Here is a 17833-nt window from a genome sequence, read left to right as displayed (position 1 = left end):
TCATTATTAACTACTGATAAAGTTGAAAACTGATTCTGAGGAATTTTCAACCTACTTGAAATTTAATTTTCAAAAAAGGCAAATTACAAACATCTGCATCTCGCTAAATTTATTAGAACTTCATTATCAGCCGATAATCATCCACTGCCGGACATAGGCCTCTTGCACAACTCTTGGACCTCCAAGCACAACAGTCTCGAACCGCCAGCATCCAGCGGCTCCCTGCAACCCACTTGATATCCTCGTTATTGTCGACACCCCTTGCCCCGCCGTTACCACAACCGCTGCCAGAGCCAGGGAATAGCGGGGACTAGGGGTTGTTTGTTTTTGGCTGTATCCATGTAAGGTGAATGCCCAAAGAATGACTACGCTGGGCATGCGGGTAGGCCATTCGCAGGCCTGGATTTTACCACACGGGTGTGTGCCGCCATCCAGCCATTTCCGAATGGTTATACCGCCATTAATCGATAGCTAAAGCCTCGTCGATCAGTCTGCAGGGTGCTCCACGAGCTGGTGAGGTTGGCAGTTGGGGAGGCTGACTGGTATTAGCATGCCCTTACACCCCATTAGAACTTTAAGGGATGGAAAAGATGGAATCTTAGTGGATTTTTGGATCCAAAGTTCCAGTAAGATTCAGGTATTAAGTATATAATTTAACGAAATAAAACAAACGTATTTACCGTAAACTTTCTATTTACACATTATATACAACACAATGTGACAATTCCTTATCGTGTATATTAATTAATAACACACGAAAGTTACTACAGATACAACATTGTACAATACAATAGTGTTGTAGCACCTAAAGCAAGCAACATGGATGGACGAAGCATGATTTATTGTACAGATAAAAAATAAATTTGCTTTCTTAATAAGTATTAGAGGAGCCCAAAAAATAAATTGGTAACCGTATAAATTGAAGGTATTCTTTTATATATAAAATTACTGACTCATGATTAGGGACCTAGTTTATTAAGCCCAACAGACATTAACAAGGACGTTCCTTTATTATATACACACACAGACACATGTTAATGTGTTGAAAAACTTGGTATAAATATTTTTTATACATACACTATAATAAAGCCATACACCATTCGCACTGTTTACCAACAAACAAAATAAAAATGAGGGTATAAAGCAGTCACATAAACCTAATAATAATTATAAGTAACTTGATTTTAAATTAATGAAAATAAAGATTAATAATGTTTAGAACAACAAGTGAATATATTTGGAATAACCGTTTATGAAAAAACAATACAACATTTAAAATAAACAAGTTATGAAATGACATGCGTTTTCTACCTTTATTTCTAATTTGGTTGTTGGTAAACAGTTCACAACGAGTATGGCTTTAGTATAGGTCATAAGGCTTCGGGATTATTATGGGATATTATTTGGGACTTTAATCATGGTCTTATATCGTCAAACAAGAACTAGTCACTCAATTTACCTCTTGGGTTCCGTTTCACGGCATGATTAATATTTTATGTAAAATATACTTGCATGGTTTCAACATAAATACAACATCAGTCTCGTTCGTTCTATCATCTGTTACGTTTTTAATTCAAATCTTACAATTCTTGTTCAATAGTTTAAATAAACTACACAGAAATTAAGTTGCGAAAATTGACGAATAACAAAAAATAATATGGCGGTAGCGGTGTTGCCATAATTTAAAATAAATTAACAGTGGCAACACACGTAAGAGTTCGATATTTTTTATATAAAAATTATAGTTTTAAAGGACATGATTTTCATTATCAATCGAATACACGATAACTTTATAATATAAGTTAGTCGATAACAATTTTATAATATTTTGTATGTTTAGTAATTAAACAAATACAAGTAAATTATTAATAAAAATCTTTGTCTGGCAAATGAAACTAAATCCAACAAAAAACATTTTTGGGACTTTAATTGAACTTTAAAACATGATTTACACATTTAACTGAATTATCACTTCACACATTTTTTTATGACTAGATTATAACAAGAAACTTGTTTAAATCTGATTTTTTTATTTACATATTTTATGATTCTTAATTATTTCGCAAGCATTTTTTGATACTTAATCAATATAATTACTAAATCAATCAAATATTTTACTAATGGCACACAAATCTCGAAATTGTGATAGTTTATAAATTCTCTTTACACTTTCAGCGTTTTAATTAATTAGAAGTTGTTACACTTTTCACTGTTTTTGTTACATTATGAAATCGGTCATATAACATAAGAAAATAAAATTAGTTGTACAATGAGAAAGACATTACTAAAACTCAAACAATTTTAATAGAAAAAGTGCACACTAAAATTATTTGCTTATTTGTATGACTTCTATGAACGATTATAATCACTATGTTAAAGAAAATCACATAAAAAATATACAACAAGAGAATAAGTAGACGGTAAATAAGTAGTAAAAACATAATTATAACATCTAATACTGCACACAATATAGCAAAAATATTTACAATAAGGCGCGACACACACGTAGACACTTTGTTGCCAATATTGATTAATATGTTCTATTGATGAGTAAGACCTATAACAGCATAGCAATGTAAATAAAGATAAATAATAAAAAACTTATTTTTCTTATTTTATAAAAAAAAAACTAAAAGAGAAAATGCGTAATTTAAATTATCATTTCAGTAGAAAAAAATATATTTTAGTACTACACTACAGAAAGTAAAGATAAAAAAATATTATCACTGAAATTGTTTAGATGGAAAAGTTACTATAATATAACAACTGTCTTACGTCAATCAAATCAGTCTTGAAGAAATTTTACTGTATAGGAAGATAAAAACGTACTTTAAAAAACACTAAATTCTCTATTTCGTCCCAATTTAAATTTAAAAATGTATAATGAATACAAAGCAAAAAATGTTTACATATATATTACAGAAAGTGTCTACGTGTGTAGGGCGCCTTATGCTCTACTCTATCATACGTCTTCTGTTGTCATGAAATACCGGTACATTACACATAGGAACAAAAACATTCAATTCAAAGTTTATATAAAGAAATAAATGCCGTTCGGAATGAAGAATAATCTCTGAAACTCCAAACAATATTAAAAATAAACAATTAATTTTATAATGATAATTTTATAAAAAAGTGATTTCAATATTCGCACTTGAGATCATAATAATGATGCTAATAAATCAATTTTTTTTTGATTTACTATAATAGCATATTATAATTTAATTGATTTGTAATAAAGTATAAACGAAAATAATTATTATCGTCTATGCAATCGAAATTAGCATATAAGCCCTTTTCACAATAACAACTTGTCATTAAGTCTGAATAGGGTGAATTTCTCAAGTATGTATAAATTCAAAAGTAAAATATACATATAAAAATACAATTAAATGCAACAATAAAGTAAATGGAGTTTAGCGAACGATTTTAACAACCACATTATAGTTGTCAGCAAAGACATGTTGTTAAGATAAGCTATACAATAACTGGCACACTTGATAAAGTCACCCTATGTATATTATATTTCCTTACTTTATTTATACCATTCAAATCTAATTCCAACTATACGCTGCACATGCTAGAATATTTACCCATTTACGTTCCATTTTACTGAATTCTTACATATGTTTTTATCGGGATTAAATAAATCTATTAAATTTTTAAAAACTTTGACTTTTTAAACGTTTTTTAAGTTAGAAACGAAACATTTATTTAGTGTCTTTTCATCCGTTTGAAAGTTGAAATTTCGCAGTGATTCTCTGTCACAAATAGAAACTCCTACATACCTACATTACAGTTTGCTAGCTTCTGTCGTCTGTGCGTTGGTCAGGTATCCTTCTATATCTAGAAGTATTGACTCGTAAATGGGTAAGCGATTTCATGCAATCTCGTATCAATCTATTTAAAAACTACACGCATACAATGAACACGTTTCCCTCCATTTTAGGGTTCCGAACGTACGTACGTACATACAAAATCGGAACCCTTATTTACTATAAACCATTTTCTTCTATCTAATCGTAAGAATTTCTTTTAAAATTTACGTACAATGTATCTAATAGACGTTTTTTTTTCTAAATAAAATTATTTGTCTTATAAAAAGCGCTGACACTGTGGGACGGATGATAGACTGCGCACGCATTGGCGAATTTAGATTGCATTGAATAGTGTTGCCAGTAAAAAAGTATCGGTGAGTAATTCACATTCAAAATGGAGACAAGTAGAACCCTGTTAAATTACTGGGTATGAGCCGATAGCCCAGTGGATATGACCTCTGCTTCCGATTCCGGAGGGTGTGGTTTCGAATCTGGTCCGGTGCATGCACCTCCAACTTTTCAGTTTTTTTCTTTAAATTTATTAAAAGTGCATTTTAAGAAATTAAATATCACGTGTCTCAAATGGTGAGGAAACCTGCATACCAGAGAATTTTCTAAATTCTCTGAAAATTCTCTGCGTATGTGAATTCTGCTAATTCGCATTGGGCCATCGTGGTTGACTATTGGCCTAACCCTCCTCATTCTGAGAGGAGACTCGAGCTCAGTAGTGAGCCGAATATGGGTTGATAATGATGAAATTACTGGGTAACGAGGTAGGCTGGTTAAAACGAGGCTTTTGTTATTTTTCAGATATAATTCAACGCTAGTATATTCGCCAATATGTACGCACAGTTATCTAATGGCATGGATTGCGTTATTTAGCGGCGGAATTTCTTTAGATACTTTTTATTTTTAAAAATATTTCCTTTTCTTTCTTTATCCAATTTAATGGATACTGATATTTTATTTTATTTTAGGAAATTTTCCGTCTAAAGATCATAGCTCATTAAAGACATTCGGCATCTAACTCGTACCGCCCCGTACCGCCTCGTCTCGTGTCAAGTGCTTATAGAATTCCTTAATATTATATAGAACACTAACTATACAAGGCGAGCCGGTGCCAGATGGCTCTGATGAGCTATGACCTTAAAGCTACGGAATAACTTCAAGAGATAACATAAATAGATTTTCGTTTCGAAACATTTAAATTCTTGAAAATTCGTATAGATTTAAGCGAGGTGTCTTAATACGCGTGATGATAAATTGCTACATTAGTGTATAAATATAATAATTTATACTTATTATTCAAGTATGTAGTATTAGTAATTATAATTGAGATGTACAGGATTGAAGGGATTAAGAGATGGTTTTTATTTTAGATTTTACAAAATACTGGTGACATGCTACTGCTACATATTAAATCATATCATTCAATATTTGATATTTTGGTCTTATTTGAGTAAATTCAACTAATTCATGCTCTTGACGTTCATGATGATCACACACCATTACAAATGATGACCCGATTCAACAGGAAATCAATATCGGGGTTCATCCAAATTTAATTTTTTAAAAATTATTACATAAAGTGCGTGGTTAGTACGTAGAAATGTTTTCTAAACTTAATTTTCTTAGTACGTCTTTGCCAATACACGACCGACACCTATCACTAAAATTTGACTTTATAACAAGTCTGAAATAAAAGTTGTAAAATTATGTACCCTTTTAGGTACTTTCGATAATAATATTTATGAATTATCTAATAATGGTAATTGGAATTAACTTCAGCAGCATTTAAATATGCTATCAAATTCTAACTATTCGTGATAATAAGTATGTCCTTAGATTTAACAAAACTATAATTTTACTTTGAAAATAAGATGGAAGTTAGCACAATTGCTTATTTTTATTGCCCGGCACCGCCTCGACAACCTTGAAAGCTAAAATAGCATAAAGCGATCCGGTGACGTTATGGAGTTAACGTATTGAGCGTTTTCTTAGGCGTAACCGAACGAGGCGATGTGGCGTTGATGGGTGGCACGTGGATCTAATGAGTTATGACCCTTAATCGATTTATACCGAAAAATAGCTACGTATTTGATATATTCCTCGTCCATTGTAAATTACGATCGTAAATTCACGCGCATTTAATCAATTATAATTTTATTATTTGTGTACAAAGTACAACACCAAAGTATTTAGAGTAGATTTTTTGTAGAAAAATTAATGTACCATTTGTACTTTATAGACATATTACCATTTTTTTTTTCTTTTTGAATGTCTTAATTATTAACATTTTTAATACTTATTTAATGACATTACAAGCTCGAATGATCATTTCTAAAACTTGTATTACTTAGAAAAGAAGTATTCTACATACATGCAATGCAATTTAGACTACTTTTACGCTGTATTGTGGATCGTCACTTAACGTCAGGTGAGATCACAGCCAAGCGCAAACTTATTAAATAAAAAGAAAACCGAGGATTTGAGTTATATTGGAAATCCTTTATATAGTATAGCAATGCAAAATCAGCATAAAAATAACCGCATAGTGTGTTTTTCTTTTCCTTCATTGTGCCCATTTTCAACAACTTTCTGACCTATTAAAAACTTATGGGCATATAATTATAATCTTTATCATTTTGGATCCTTGTACCTTATCAATTTACTAACACAGTCATTTAAATAATATATCAAAAAGAAGTTTAAAAAAAGCTACTATGTAGTAAATAATAAAAAATAATTACGGACTAGTTTCTTCTGTTCCAACTTCAAACGAATATATTTCGTTTAAATATATTTATTAGTTTCGCCTAATTACTTAGGAACCAAAAGTCGATTTTATAGGTTTTGCGTGTTTAATTTTTATTTTACAAACATAATTCGTAATCTATCGATTGCAATATAATTATGTATAATTATTGTATGCTTTTTCGCATGAACAAAAGAATGCCCGGGTACCTTCATACAACGACAAAATCAAAATGATCTTACTTATCCAATTGATTTAATAATGTACGTAGTTCGTTATTTTTTAACAACTGTAACTTTTCGATTAATAAAAGAATATTTTTAAAATTGTCTGCTAGACTTTCGACATATCGAATTGTAAAGTATCTTATATCATAGGTCTTCTAAGTTACAATAGGTAACCGATGTTACAATACGTAACCGAAGTTACAATAGCTATATTTGGTTACTATAAGTATCCTAGGTTACGTCAAGTTACAGTAGATAACTCAAATCTCAGTAAATGCCATAGATTGCAAAAAGTATGCAGGTCACAGAAGGTAGGTATTAGAAGGTATCAGTGTAGGTATCCTAGGTTTCAAAAGGTTTTCTAGGACATAGTACGCATTCTAGGTTACAGTGAGTAAACCTTTAGTTTACAATAGGTATACTAGGGCCTACAGATCAATGTAGGTATCCTCCTAGGACAACAGTAGGCATTCTAGGTTACAGTAAGTAACCTTTAGTGTACAATAGGTGACAGCCCTAGGTGCAGGCGGCGGGCTGGGCGGCGGGCGCGCGCGGGGAGGGCGCGGGCGGGGGGGCGGCGAGCGCGAGGGCGAGGCGCTCGAGGCGGCGGCGGAGCGGCAAGAGGCGCGGGGCGTGCGACAGCGCGCCCAGGGCTGCCTCCACTGCCTCGCAGCGGCGCCGGCGCTCGCCTTCGTCGCAACACTCCAGTTCCTGTAGAAATAATATTGTTATAAACAGAAGGGCGTTACTGAGTCATCGTCTACGTGGTACCTTTTTAAATATGACCAATAATACCCTCATCATCATCATCATTATCAACCCATATTCGGCTCACTGCTGAGCTCGAGTCTCCTCTCAGAATGAGAGGGGTTAGGCCAATAGTCCACCACGCTGGCCCAATGCGGATTGGCAAACTTCACACACGCAGAGAATTAAGAAAATTCTTTGGTATGCAGATTTCCTCACGATGTTTTCCTTCACCGTTTCAATATGCCCTTTTCCGTGCAATTATTCGGAAAATACTGTGTTAGGATATAACTACAGTCCAGCTGGCGAGGATTGAACCACCTCTCGGTTGATGAGTCCCCCCTTTACCGCTGAGCTATTGAGGCTTAATTTTTTTTAATATATTGAATATTTAACAAAAATAGTATAACACGTGCAAAACTTCTAGTTCGCTATTAACGCGAGGAGCACAAATTACAAAAACTTATCCAAGTGGGGTTACAATACCTACGCAGTTCGGCGTATTGCAACTTCAAAACGGACTAAAAGTTTGGCGAATTCTATAGTAATAAATATAACAAAATGGTACTTACTTGTTCAATTAAATCTATTTCGTCCTCTTCACCGCGTTGAGCCAGTTGACTTTTTAGCACCTGTCAAATACAAAAGACTGTCAAATATACTCTATATCATACAACGAGTGGGGCTATCAGTGATAACATATGTCCGAAGCGCTATATCTAAGTATATATGTATCAGTGGCGAAGTTTAGAATACTGTCGAAAGTAACCCAATGAAAAGGAAGGAAGGCATCTTCGCCGCTGGTATGTATATACCTTATATACCAGAAAAGAGAGAAGACTAATATGCTCTTTAAATAACAATGCTTATTTAATGATTATATTATTTAGTTATAGTTGACGGAACAAGCAGATAGTTCACTTTCTGATAAGTGGATAACTATCGCCTATAAGTCACCAATAGTTAACAGTGAATGCAAACTTTACATCCTAAAATGTGATAACCAGCACCCAGCAATACCTACAACATTTCACCATACCGTTTACTATTAACACAGCAATACTGTTTGGCGGCAGAAATACGAGTATACATGGTGCTTGTAGTTATCACTACCGCTAAAGTAACACCAAGAGATTTAGCGTTCCAGTACGATGGCGCGAAGAAAACATATCTTTAACTGCATCGTATAGTAATAGTAAGTATACATTAGGTGACATAGGGATCAGGCGAATAAAGTCGTTGAATAAAAAAATATATAAATGAGGATCATATTCTGTAGAAGCTAGTATTATCAGATATAGAACTAAACAACCGAGCTATAATACATAAAACTAATGTCTAAATATAAATTGTTTACAGCAAGCTTTTAATACAATGTGATAATTTTCAGCTTTTGCATCTATATTCTATACAATATACAAGTACATACCTAAAAACTATCTAAAGAAATGTAGTGTATATAACTATATTACATTTTAATCATATAAATTTAGAAATTTTGTTTCACACCAAAATAATCACACCAATAAAAATATAATTATGTGAATTTACACATTTGGTCCTTCGAGCCGGATAATATAAATCAATCCATCAATTCTTTACTCAGTTACTATTTGTGTTATTTACATACAATTTGTTCAGCCAATAATTGCAATATTTACATGTTTCCAGTTATATACAGTAGTGCTGGAGGTCGCGAGTCAACGCGCTGCGATGAAGCTATGTATGTGACTGTAACGTCTGTGGTCTCTCTTGTTATACATTATTTCATAAATTGCAAATTATATTAAAAAGTAAATCTATTCCAGGAAGTATGTTTAGTTTTGTATGTAGTGGTAAGATGATATGTCATCTGTGTGTTTGTGTGCACGAAATGAAGATTCATTCTGTAATGGGCGACCGTAGATTGCATCGCAGATCTGTAAGCGCCTGCGTTCGTTTGAACGTTCAACACGCTGTCTTTTTTTTTATTCTCTACAAGTTAGCCGTTGAATACAATCTCACCTAATGGTAAGTGATGATGCAATCTAAGATGGAAACGGGCTAACTTGTTAGGAGGAGGATGAAAATTCACACCCCTTTCTGTTTCTACACGACCGCTAAATCGCTAAATCGCCTGGCGGTACGTCTTTGTCGGTGGGGTGGTAATTAGCCACGGCCGAAGCCTCTCACCAGCCAAATTCTGTACACTTTACCGCTACATTAAAATCCAAACGGACTTCCATAGTAGACAAACTATACAGCTAATTTTTATATAATAATTGTTAAAATTTATTTTGGTATGACAGTAAAAATCTAAATTTTTACATTGAATTAATTCCAAAATGAAATACTAACATAAGTAACACGAAAAAATTAAAAAAAAATATCTGCATAGTTATGAATAATTGCTAAGTTACACAAAGAAAGTCTCTCCAATGTAAGAAATCAATTTCTTTAGCCTTTTGATTATTAAACTTCCTAAAATTAAGCAATACCAATAATTAACAACAAGAAAAATTTAGGTATTTAAATCTTTAGTTTACTCATCTGAAATTAGTCTAATCAATGGGGTTCTCATTTATTAAGATAAAATTACATGTGACTGTAAATGTAATTTTATCTTACTGAATCAAAACCTAATGTACTTTCTGTAGAAAGCATTTTAAAATTTCTACAGTGTATTTCCTTCAGCTGATACGAAGATGATTTAAAATTTAGTGTATATTTATTGAAAAGAGAGACAGCACAGTACGCAACATAGATGTGCATATAAAAGCTGATGTTGTAGTATTGTGGGTATTAACCTTTGCGTTTTATTCTTGACTCGAGATCGCCAAGCGGGCCCTGAATGGTGTAAATACCTGTTTCATATCAAATCAATTAACAGCACTAACGCTACGTATGACACCTTATATTATTACTCATTTGTAGTATTAATAAGGTTTATCTAGCCGAGCTTATCTGTTATCTGGCCTATATAAGACATAGAAACCATCGATCTCCTATTAAAAAGTGGATGCACAATCAGCGACCAAAAAACGTCCCCACTCAGTGCACAAACACAACTTCTTGGCACTCAATTCAAGTAGTCGCATTTGCAAATTCGACCTTAAGCTCAATCCTTAAGGTTGAATTTGCTTGGAATTTTATTGAATATTAGACTATATTTAAATGCCTTTAGGCATAATTTTCTTTACCAATAATTCTATAACTGTCAAAGCAAAATTGACAAGTTTTTAAGTGAAATTTTTACATGATTGTGCGTCCTTTTATTATAAGAGGTCAATGATAGAAACACATTTTATCAAGTAATATTATTAATTATGTGAATTAGCTATCGGGATGCGGTTCAGGTTCTCGTTATATTGTCTGTATTTATACAGGAAGAAAATTTTTTTAGTGCGGATATTTTTATATTTTGTACATAAACAAAATTTAATGATCACGTATTTTTTCTTTTTTTTTTTAACTCAAAAATAACAAAATTATCGTTAGCTAGTTATTTACTTTTGAACAGAATTTTAGGGTCACCCTATTGTGCGTTTATTTTATTTTCGTTTGATACCTAAAGGACGTCACCAGATCACTTTTAAGCTGAATATATCTTGTTTAGTAATAATATGTACATTATTTTGTTATTTTAGAGACATAAATTAAAAAAAAAATTACATAAAATGTATCGAACTGTTTGTAGATTTATATTCTATTAATGATACAGAACCACGAAAAAAAATATCCGCACTAAAGACCGAATCACCCTGTATATTAAAACAGTAACTCAATCTAGACCTTAAAAAAGCTTTTGTGTATATTAGTATATCATACTAAAGACGAGAGATGCTCAGAAGTGGGATAAACAAAGTATCCCAGATTTTATGTAAGTGTAATTTGACAATTTACTATATAAAAATATTATCAATTTTTTGCTTTATTATTTTCTATATATCTAATGTCATATAACTTTACTTACTTCTATAGAGTGTTGGTATTGCTCCATGAGGTTTTTGCAGGCGTCCAGCTCGGCTAGTTTCTTCACAACCACGTCTGCTACGTTTTTCTCAGTCACTTCAATTTTATCTCTGGAAAAAAATATTTTGATTTAATTAAGATAAACTGAAAAGTACCAGTAAAAACTTCATATCGTAAAATCAAAGTCAACTACTTTATATCGAGTAGGCTTAGTTGACAAGCACTTTTGAAATGGTAAGTTATGCTATGATATGTCCTAATTGAAATAAATTAATTTTAACTTTCGACTCTCTACTTGTGAATCTTAGGATGCGCGCCACGACGTATCTCGAAACGAAAATCACAATTACACACAACAGTCACTTATTTATTTTGCGAATATTCAGTCAATCTTTGTTTTTTATGTATAAATGTTAACATTGACCTTATTTACCCGATTGTATCATAAAAAGGAATATATTCAAGCCTAGTCATTATCCCTATTGTTAAGACCTGACAGGGTGTTCCCGTTCAATAATCGTGTTTCGCTGTTAAATCCACTTCTGATGTCAACCAGTTTCCGACACGTGCGTACCTGAGTGCGTGCGCCAACGCAGCGGTGGGCGTGTCGGGGGCTCTGGAACCCGGACTGTTGGCGGCCTGCGCGGCGGCAGCCAACGCCCGCAGCAGGTCCGCCAGCCGCAGGTCCAACGCCAGCACGCGCTCCAGCAGCGCGCCGCGCGCCGCCTCCTCCGCCTCGGCCTCCCAGCGTTGGCGCGCGGCGATGGCGGCGGACAGGTTGCGCAGAGAGTCCCTCTCTGACATCGACTGCGACTCCGCTGAGCCTTCGCCTTCCGCTTCTGCTATATACAGAAAACCAAGATTGTTTATTCAATACGTGAGAACCGTGTTAGCCCAGTGGATATGACCTCTGCCTCCGATTCCGGAGGGTGTGGGTACGAATCCGGTCCGGGGCATGCACCATTGGGCCAGCGTGGTGAACTATTGGCCTAACCCCTCTCATTCTTAGAGGAGACTCGAATTCAGATCAAGCGGGTCTCCCTCCTCATAGGAGAGGGATTTCTGCACGCTGTTACAATGCATATTTTAATTAGGTTGGTGGTTGTTACCACCGAAATTTTCAGTAAAAACCCTCAACCCTCACCCCCAACAAGTGGTAAAGTTGATGATGCTACATTTGCCTTGAAGAGCACATCAAGCTGTCGATCCGGTTATTATCATTGACATCAACACACGTTATCACCCATAGCTCTAAATCCTTAGCTCGTATAAAAGATAGAAGGCCTGAGCAATACAGTGGGCCAATGCAAGTTGTTAGGCTGACCTTGACTTTGATGATGATTATGGATAAGTATAGTTAATAATGAGACCTTTCTCGCCATCTCCGCACGACTCCCTCTCTGGTGACAACTCCTCACCGCTCCACGCGCCCGCGCCCTCCGCACCCGACCACCATTCCTCCGCACATTCTACAGACACAAAATAAAAACATGTGAGAAACTGCCATAAGTGAACTAGATTATTGAAGTAAGACATCTTTATTATATTGACTAGATTCTAGAGTAAAGTTAGTGAAAGCGTTACGAAAATTGAGCCCAACGTAATCGGGCGAGTCTGTTAAGATGCCATCTACAGGCGCAGTGAAACAGTGTTTGTTATTTTAAACTACCAGTAGATGGCGTTCGTAGAGAACTTTGAAACAATCCATTTTTGTACTCTTCAAGAACTTATTGCGATGCAGGCTAATAGATGTCGCTTTTTTATTTTTGGCTGACTGACTTACTTCAGTCGTGTTTATAGCACATTGGCTTTTTTATACTAATATCAGATGAGATTTATACTGCAAAATATGTAATTGCACGAAAAAGAAGTCGCAGGCCATGTTTTTACCTGGATCTGTTACTAAGCAGGGCTCGGTCTCTGAATCGAGCAGATCGGCGGAGTTATCATTGTCGTCGGACACACGCGAGCGCTCGTCATCGTGGGCGTAGTGAGCGTTCTGGCCATCGTGGGCGTTGTGCGTGTTGTGCGCGTTGTGGGCGAGGGGCGCCGCGGCTGCCGCAGAGCGCAGCGCGCGCGCTACCGCTCCCAAAAGTCCGCCGCGGTTGTCTTCCTCTGGAGATAGAGTCTCACAACTGTCACTGCGACTGGGTTGAAAGAAAAAGTCCACGTCAATTTTAATAATAAAGTATTGCTTATTGAGTCGATAGATGCTTTTTTTTATGAATTCTCTTGTGTTTAATTTCATGTAGGGTTATACTCGTAATTTCTTCTTGCCGGTCGAAGATACTAAAATACCAACATTGAACATTCTTCGCTTTGTCTTGCTTTTAGAGTTTAGCGAGCAGCAATACATTTCCTTCACATTTTCAGTTAAATTGTCGGGCCAGCATGTTGAACTAAAATATTAGGTTTAGTCTACACATAAATGTGTTCATCATTCTCCTTAATAAAATTGGATGTGCAATCTCTTTTACTTCTGCCCCCCTAGCCAAGTGGCACGTCGATCCTTTTTCTACGATCGCTAACTCTTCGAAAACTAGAAAAATGTATGGGAATGACAGATCTTGATCACGTGACCTGTCGATAGCAAATGTCATTCCCATACATCTTTCTAGTTTTTCTAGTTTTCGAAGCGTTAGCGATCGTAGAAAGAGAATTGACATGCCACTTAGCTAGGAGGGCTGATTAGAAGAGAGTCTCATGCTGAAGCAGCTCACCTGCAGTAGGCCTCGTTGTGGTACACGGTAGGATGCATCGCGTGCGGCGGCAGTGAGTAAGCGGCGCGCACGGCATCCGTGAGCGCGCGCAGACGCCGCGCCAGCGTGTCGAGCGCCGCCGCCGCGCCCGCCCCGCCCCGCGCGCGCGCCCCCGCCGCCAGCGCCTCCTGCCGCCGCTGCTCGCACATACGCACCAGCTGCCGGCACTCGCTGCGTCTGCGCAAGATATTATAACAAAACTGAAAAAACGAGTGTGTGTGTGTATAAAAGTCAAAGCGCCATCTATGAGACCCAAGCATAACTACATCGCAACTGGTTCTTGGAGTGTACAAAATGGGATTAATTCAAAGTTCTCTGAGAGCTCCATCTATTGGTAGTTTAAATTAACAAACGTTGTTTCACAATGTCTGTAGATGGTAGCACGCATTTTAACAAGCTCGATTACACTTTCCTTAACCTTTTTTTGGAACCGTCGTAGCTTGAATTTAAAGTTTTCCACTTTACTTACCACCATAAGTCATAACATAACATGTTTGTGTAATAATCCTAATTGAAATAAAATATTTTGAGTTTGATATTAGCGCATTCTTTAGCGGCGTTGAAACCAAGCGTGCGTAAAGAAATTTTGCTTTCAATAAGTAAAGTACGATACAGTTCAATACTTCATCTGTTTGTTGAGGAATTGGAGCACGATCCTTCGTTTCTATGGCGGCTGCCAATGACCGAATACTGTAGTGTAGTCCGAGTAATAATATGATACACCTTACAGAGTGTTTGAGTCTGCTACAGCCTAGAAAGCTCAGCACTTTATTGAAAACCAATTTTAAAGAATTGTCAATGGTACCTGCGCTCCAGTTCGGTGGTGAGTCGCGCGATGTCGGCCTCCGCGTCGCGCAGCGAGTCGCTGAGCGCGCCCGTCTCCGCCGCCAGGAAGTCCTGCATCTCGGCCGCCTCGCGCTCCGCCTCGCTCAGTCGCGCCTGCAGCACGCGCGACGACTCGCGCGCGTGGCATGCCTCCTGTAACAACACTGCATTTTAGAATATTTCTAGCCAACTGTGAAAGGACGGATGTTGAAGTTCTTTTTTATTTTTCTTATAGTGATGATGCAGTTTTATATGGAAGCGAGCTAACTTGAAAGAGGTACAAGTTTATTTAACCTCTCTCTTTTCGGAACGGTTTAACGCCTGGCGGCATGTCTTTGCCGGTAGGGTAGCCACGGCCGAATCATACTACTAGTTAAAGTAAAACTTCTTTAAGCACACTCGACTTGGGGATTAAGCTGGTGAATGCGGTACGAAAAGTGTAATTAGGCAAACAGATGTTGAGAGGTAGCTAAAGAAGTTTCACTTCAGTCGTGTGGTCTAAAGGACATGCGTTTTTTATGAGCTTGATCTTTTAGTTTTAGTCCTTCAACTGTAAGTTGTTTGGATATGATATGTGTTTTCATGCTCTTGCCTGCGACCAGCTTCTGCATTTTTTAAAGTTACAGCGCTGTGATATGTTCATATTTCAGGGATCTTCGTTGTTAGTGACTACACATTTCGGTGATGTCACCTGAATCTTGATCCAGGGTTTCCAGTCTTCTTGTCCAGGGACACACAGCGCTGATTTCTTCAGCTGAAAATCAGCACTGTGTGTCCTACATTTGCTTGGTACATGCAGCACAATGCTGAGTGCCAAATATAAAATTAAGTGTTAAGTCAATATGATTAACGATTAATTATGATTAAGTTCTTAAATTTGGCACAATGATTAATATGAATAACGATTAATATGATTAATTATGATTAAGTTGTTAAATTTGGCACAATTTTTGGAATAAATTTTTTTATTTTCTTTCTTTTATTTGAATTTCATCCTTTAAACATAAAGTTTAAATATAGGCGATAATTTCGTCGACTAGTGTAAAATAGCAGAATCGCACTCCAGTAATGAACACGTCACGACTCACGTACCGCATGCAGTTTATCGCAGTGGTCCCTCAGCGCGTCGATGTCTGCGCGCTGCCGCGTCGCCAGCTCACCGGCCGCACGCAGCTGCTCCTCCAGCGCGCGCAGGCAGCCGTCAGCGTTGGCGCCAGCGCCTGGAACCGTCATCATCACTATCATCATCAGTATCAACAACAACGTAATCAGTGTTCCACTACTGGCAACAACATTCTTCAGTTTTTGAGAAAAAATTCTTTTGCACTCTTGAACTTGAGGAGTAAGATGGTGAATGCGTAAATCGATATGTAAAAATGTAATCGGACGATGCTTTTACGATGCGTGCTGCCATCTACAAGTACAGTGAAACTGTTTTTGTTATTTTAAACTACCAGTAGATGGCGTTTTTAAAGAAATTTGAAACAATACCTATTTGTGCACTTCAAGAACCTGTTATGTTTGAGGCTCGAAGATGGCGCTTTGTTTTTTTTTTATTTTTTAAAGAAGTCGTGTAGTCTAAATAAAGCACACTAATTCTAGTTTGGAACACCTCGATGTTCCAATCCGTGTTTGCGTACCCATTGTTATATTTGTGACTCTTAACCCTTATTTTATTCTATGAGTTGAAGAATTCGTTGGGAGTTGTTCCTTCGAGAAAAAATTAAGAAATTAAATAAAACGTAAAGTTAAAAAACTATAACCTGACTACGTAAAAAGGGGTCTAAAATGGACGAAACATGAAAATATTTCAGATAGAAATAAATGCATAGATACAAAACTGATTAAGGTAGGGCCATGGCAAAAATCTCAGTTAATTCTTTTTTCGAGGTTTAAATTCCGTCATACAATATTTCGATAAAATTTATATAGCCTATGTCACCTGGGCTATTATTACGAATCTTTTGACACCGCATTCAGTAAAATCCAGTTCAGTAGTTTAGGCGCTACGGTGAAACATACACGCATACATACATACATACATAGACCGTCAAAATCATTACCCTTCTATTTGGCTTCGCCGTAGGCGAGTAAACAAAGAATAAGCCGTACCAGCCCCAGCGAGCTCCAACAGCCGCTGCGAGTTCCTCTCCAGCTCCGCGATGGCGGCGAGCCTGGCGGCGCGCTCGGCCGCCAGCTGCGCCTCCACATGCAGCCGGCGCTCGCGCTCCTCCGCCGCCGCCGCCTCCGCCAGCGCCGCCGCCGCCACGAGCCGCGCCAGCTCCGCGTCTCGCGCGCTCGCCTGCACGCCGCGGTGACACCGCGTCACGTCTATGCGACTACGATAAAAGGCATAAAACTGTAATTGAATATGCAATTTCGAAAAGGGCACATGTCGGATATTCTATACAAACATCTCACAAATATAAAATATCTAATAATTTTAGTAATTTTTGAAGTCTACTTAACACCAAAATGTAACACAATAGTTACTATACTGGTTCGGAAAAAAAATATTTTTCTTTTTAATACCTGGACATTTAAAATTTTCAGTCCAATGTGCCCTTTTCGAAATTGCATAATCAATTAAATTGAAACTGTCTTTAAAGTCAATTCATTCAAGTTAGTCAATTCATTGTCAAAGTCCATTGGTCTATTCCGTCATTAGGATTGAACAGTGAAAAGCAAAATGTTTCATGGGATCCAATCCGATCGATATTTTGTATATAAATTATAAATAAATGTTGGATA

At 36.5% G+C, this 17833-nt stretch overlaps 1 protein-coding gene across 6 annotated transcripts in view; it reads right to left on the bottom strand.

The window, feature by feature from the left end:
• Positions 1-675: 675 nt before the first annotated feature.
• LOC112044118 (uncharacterized) overlaps positions 676-17833 on the bottom strand; it is a 98763-nt gene continuing 81605 nt past the window's right edge. For 3 of the 6 annotated variants that reach the window (XM_052881535.1, XM_052881534.1, XM_024079864.2), the window contains exons 3-12: positions 17195-17421; positions 16175-16302; positions 15063-15235; positions 14219-14434; positions 13389-13645; positions 12869-12967; positions 12073-12340; positions 11500-11608; positions 8120-8179; positions 676-7511 (exon numbers count right to left, since the gene is read on the bottom strand). In XM_052881535.1, the coding sequence (XP_052737495.1) occupies positions 7317-7511; positions 8120-8179; positions 11500-11608; positions 12073-12340; positions 12869-12967; positions 13389-13645; positions 14219-14434; positions 15063-15235; positions 16175-16302; positions 17195-17421 (1732 nt within the window). In that variant the 3' untranslated portion in view covers positions 676-7316. Of the gene's footprint in view, positions 7512-8119; positions 8180-10333; positions 10391-11499; positions 11609-12072; positions 12341-12868; positions 12968-13388; positions 13646-14218; positions 14435-15062; positions 15236-16174; positions 16303-17194; positions 17422-17833 lie in introns of those variants that run through there. The other 3 variants (XM_052881538.1, XM_052881536.1, XM_052881539.1) reach the window with 3 other exon arrangements.

This window comes from Bicyclus anynana, chromosome 5 (genome assembly GCF_947172395.1).
Source record: "Bicyclus anynana chromosome 5, ilBicAnyn1.1, whole genome shotgun sequence".
Taxonomy (NCBI): Eukaryota; Metazoa; Arthropoda; class Insecta; order Lepidoptera; family Nymphalidae; genus Bicyclus; species Bicyclus anynana.
This window is presented reverse-complemented; position numbering and strand designations above follow the sequence as displayed.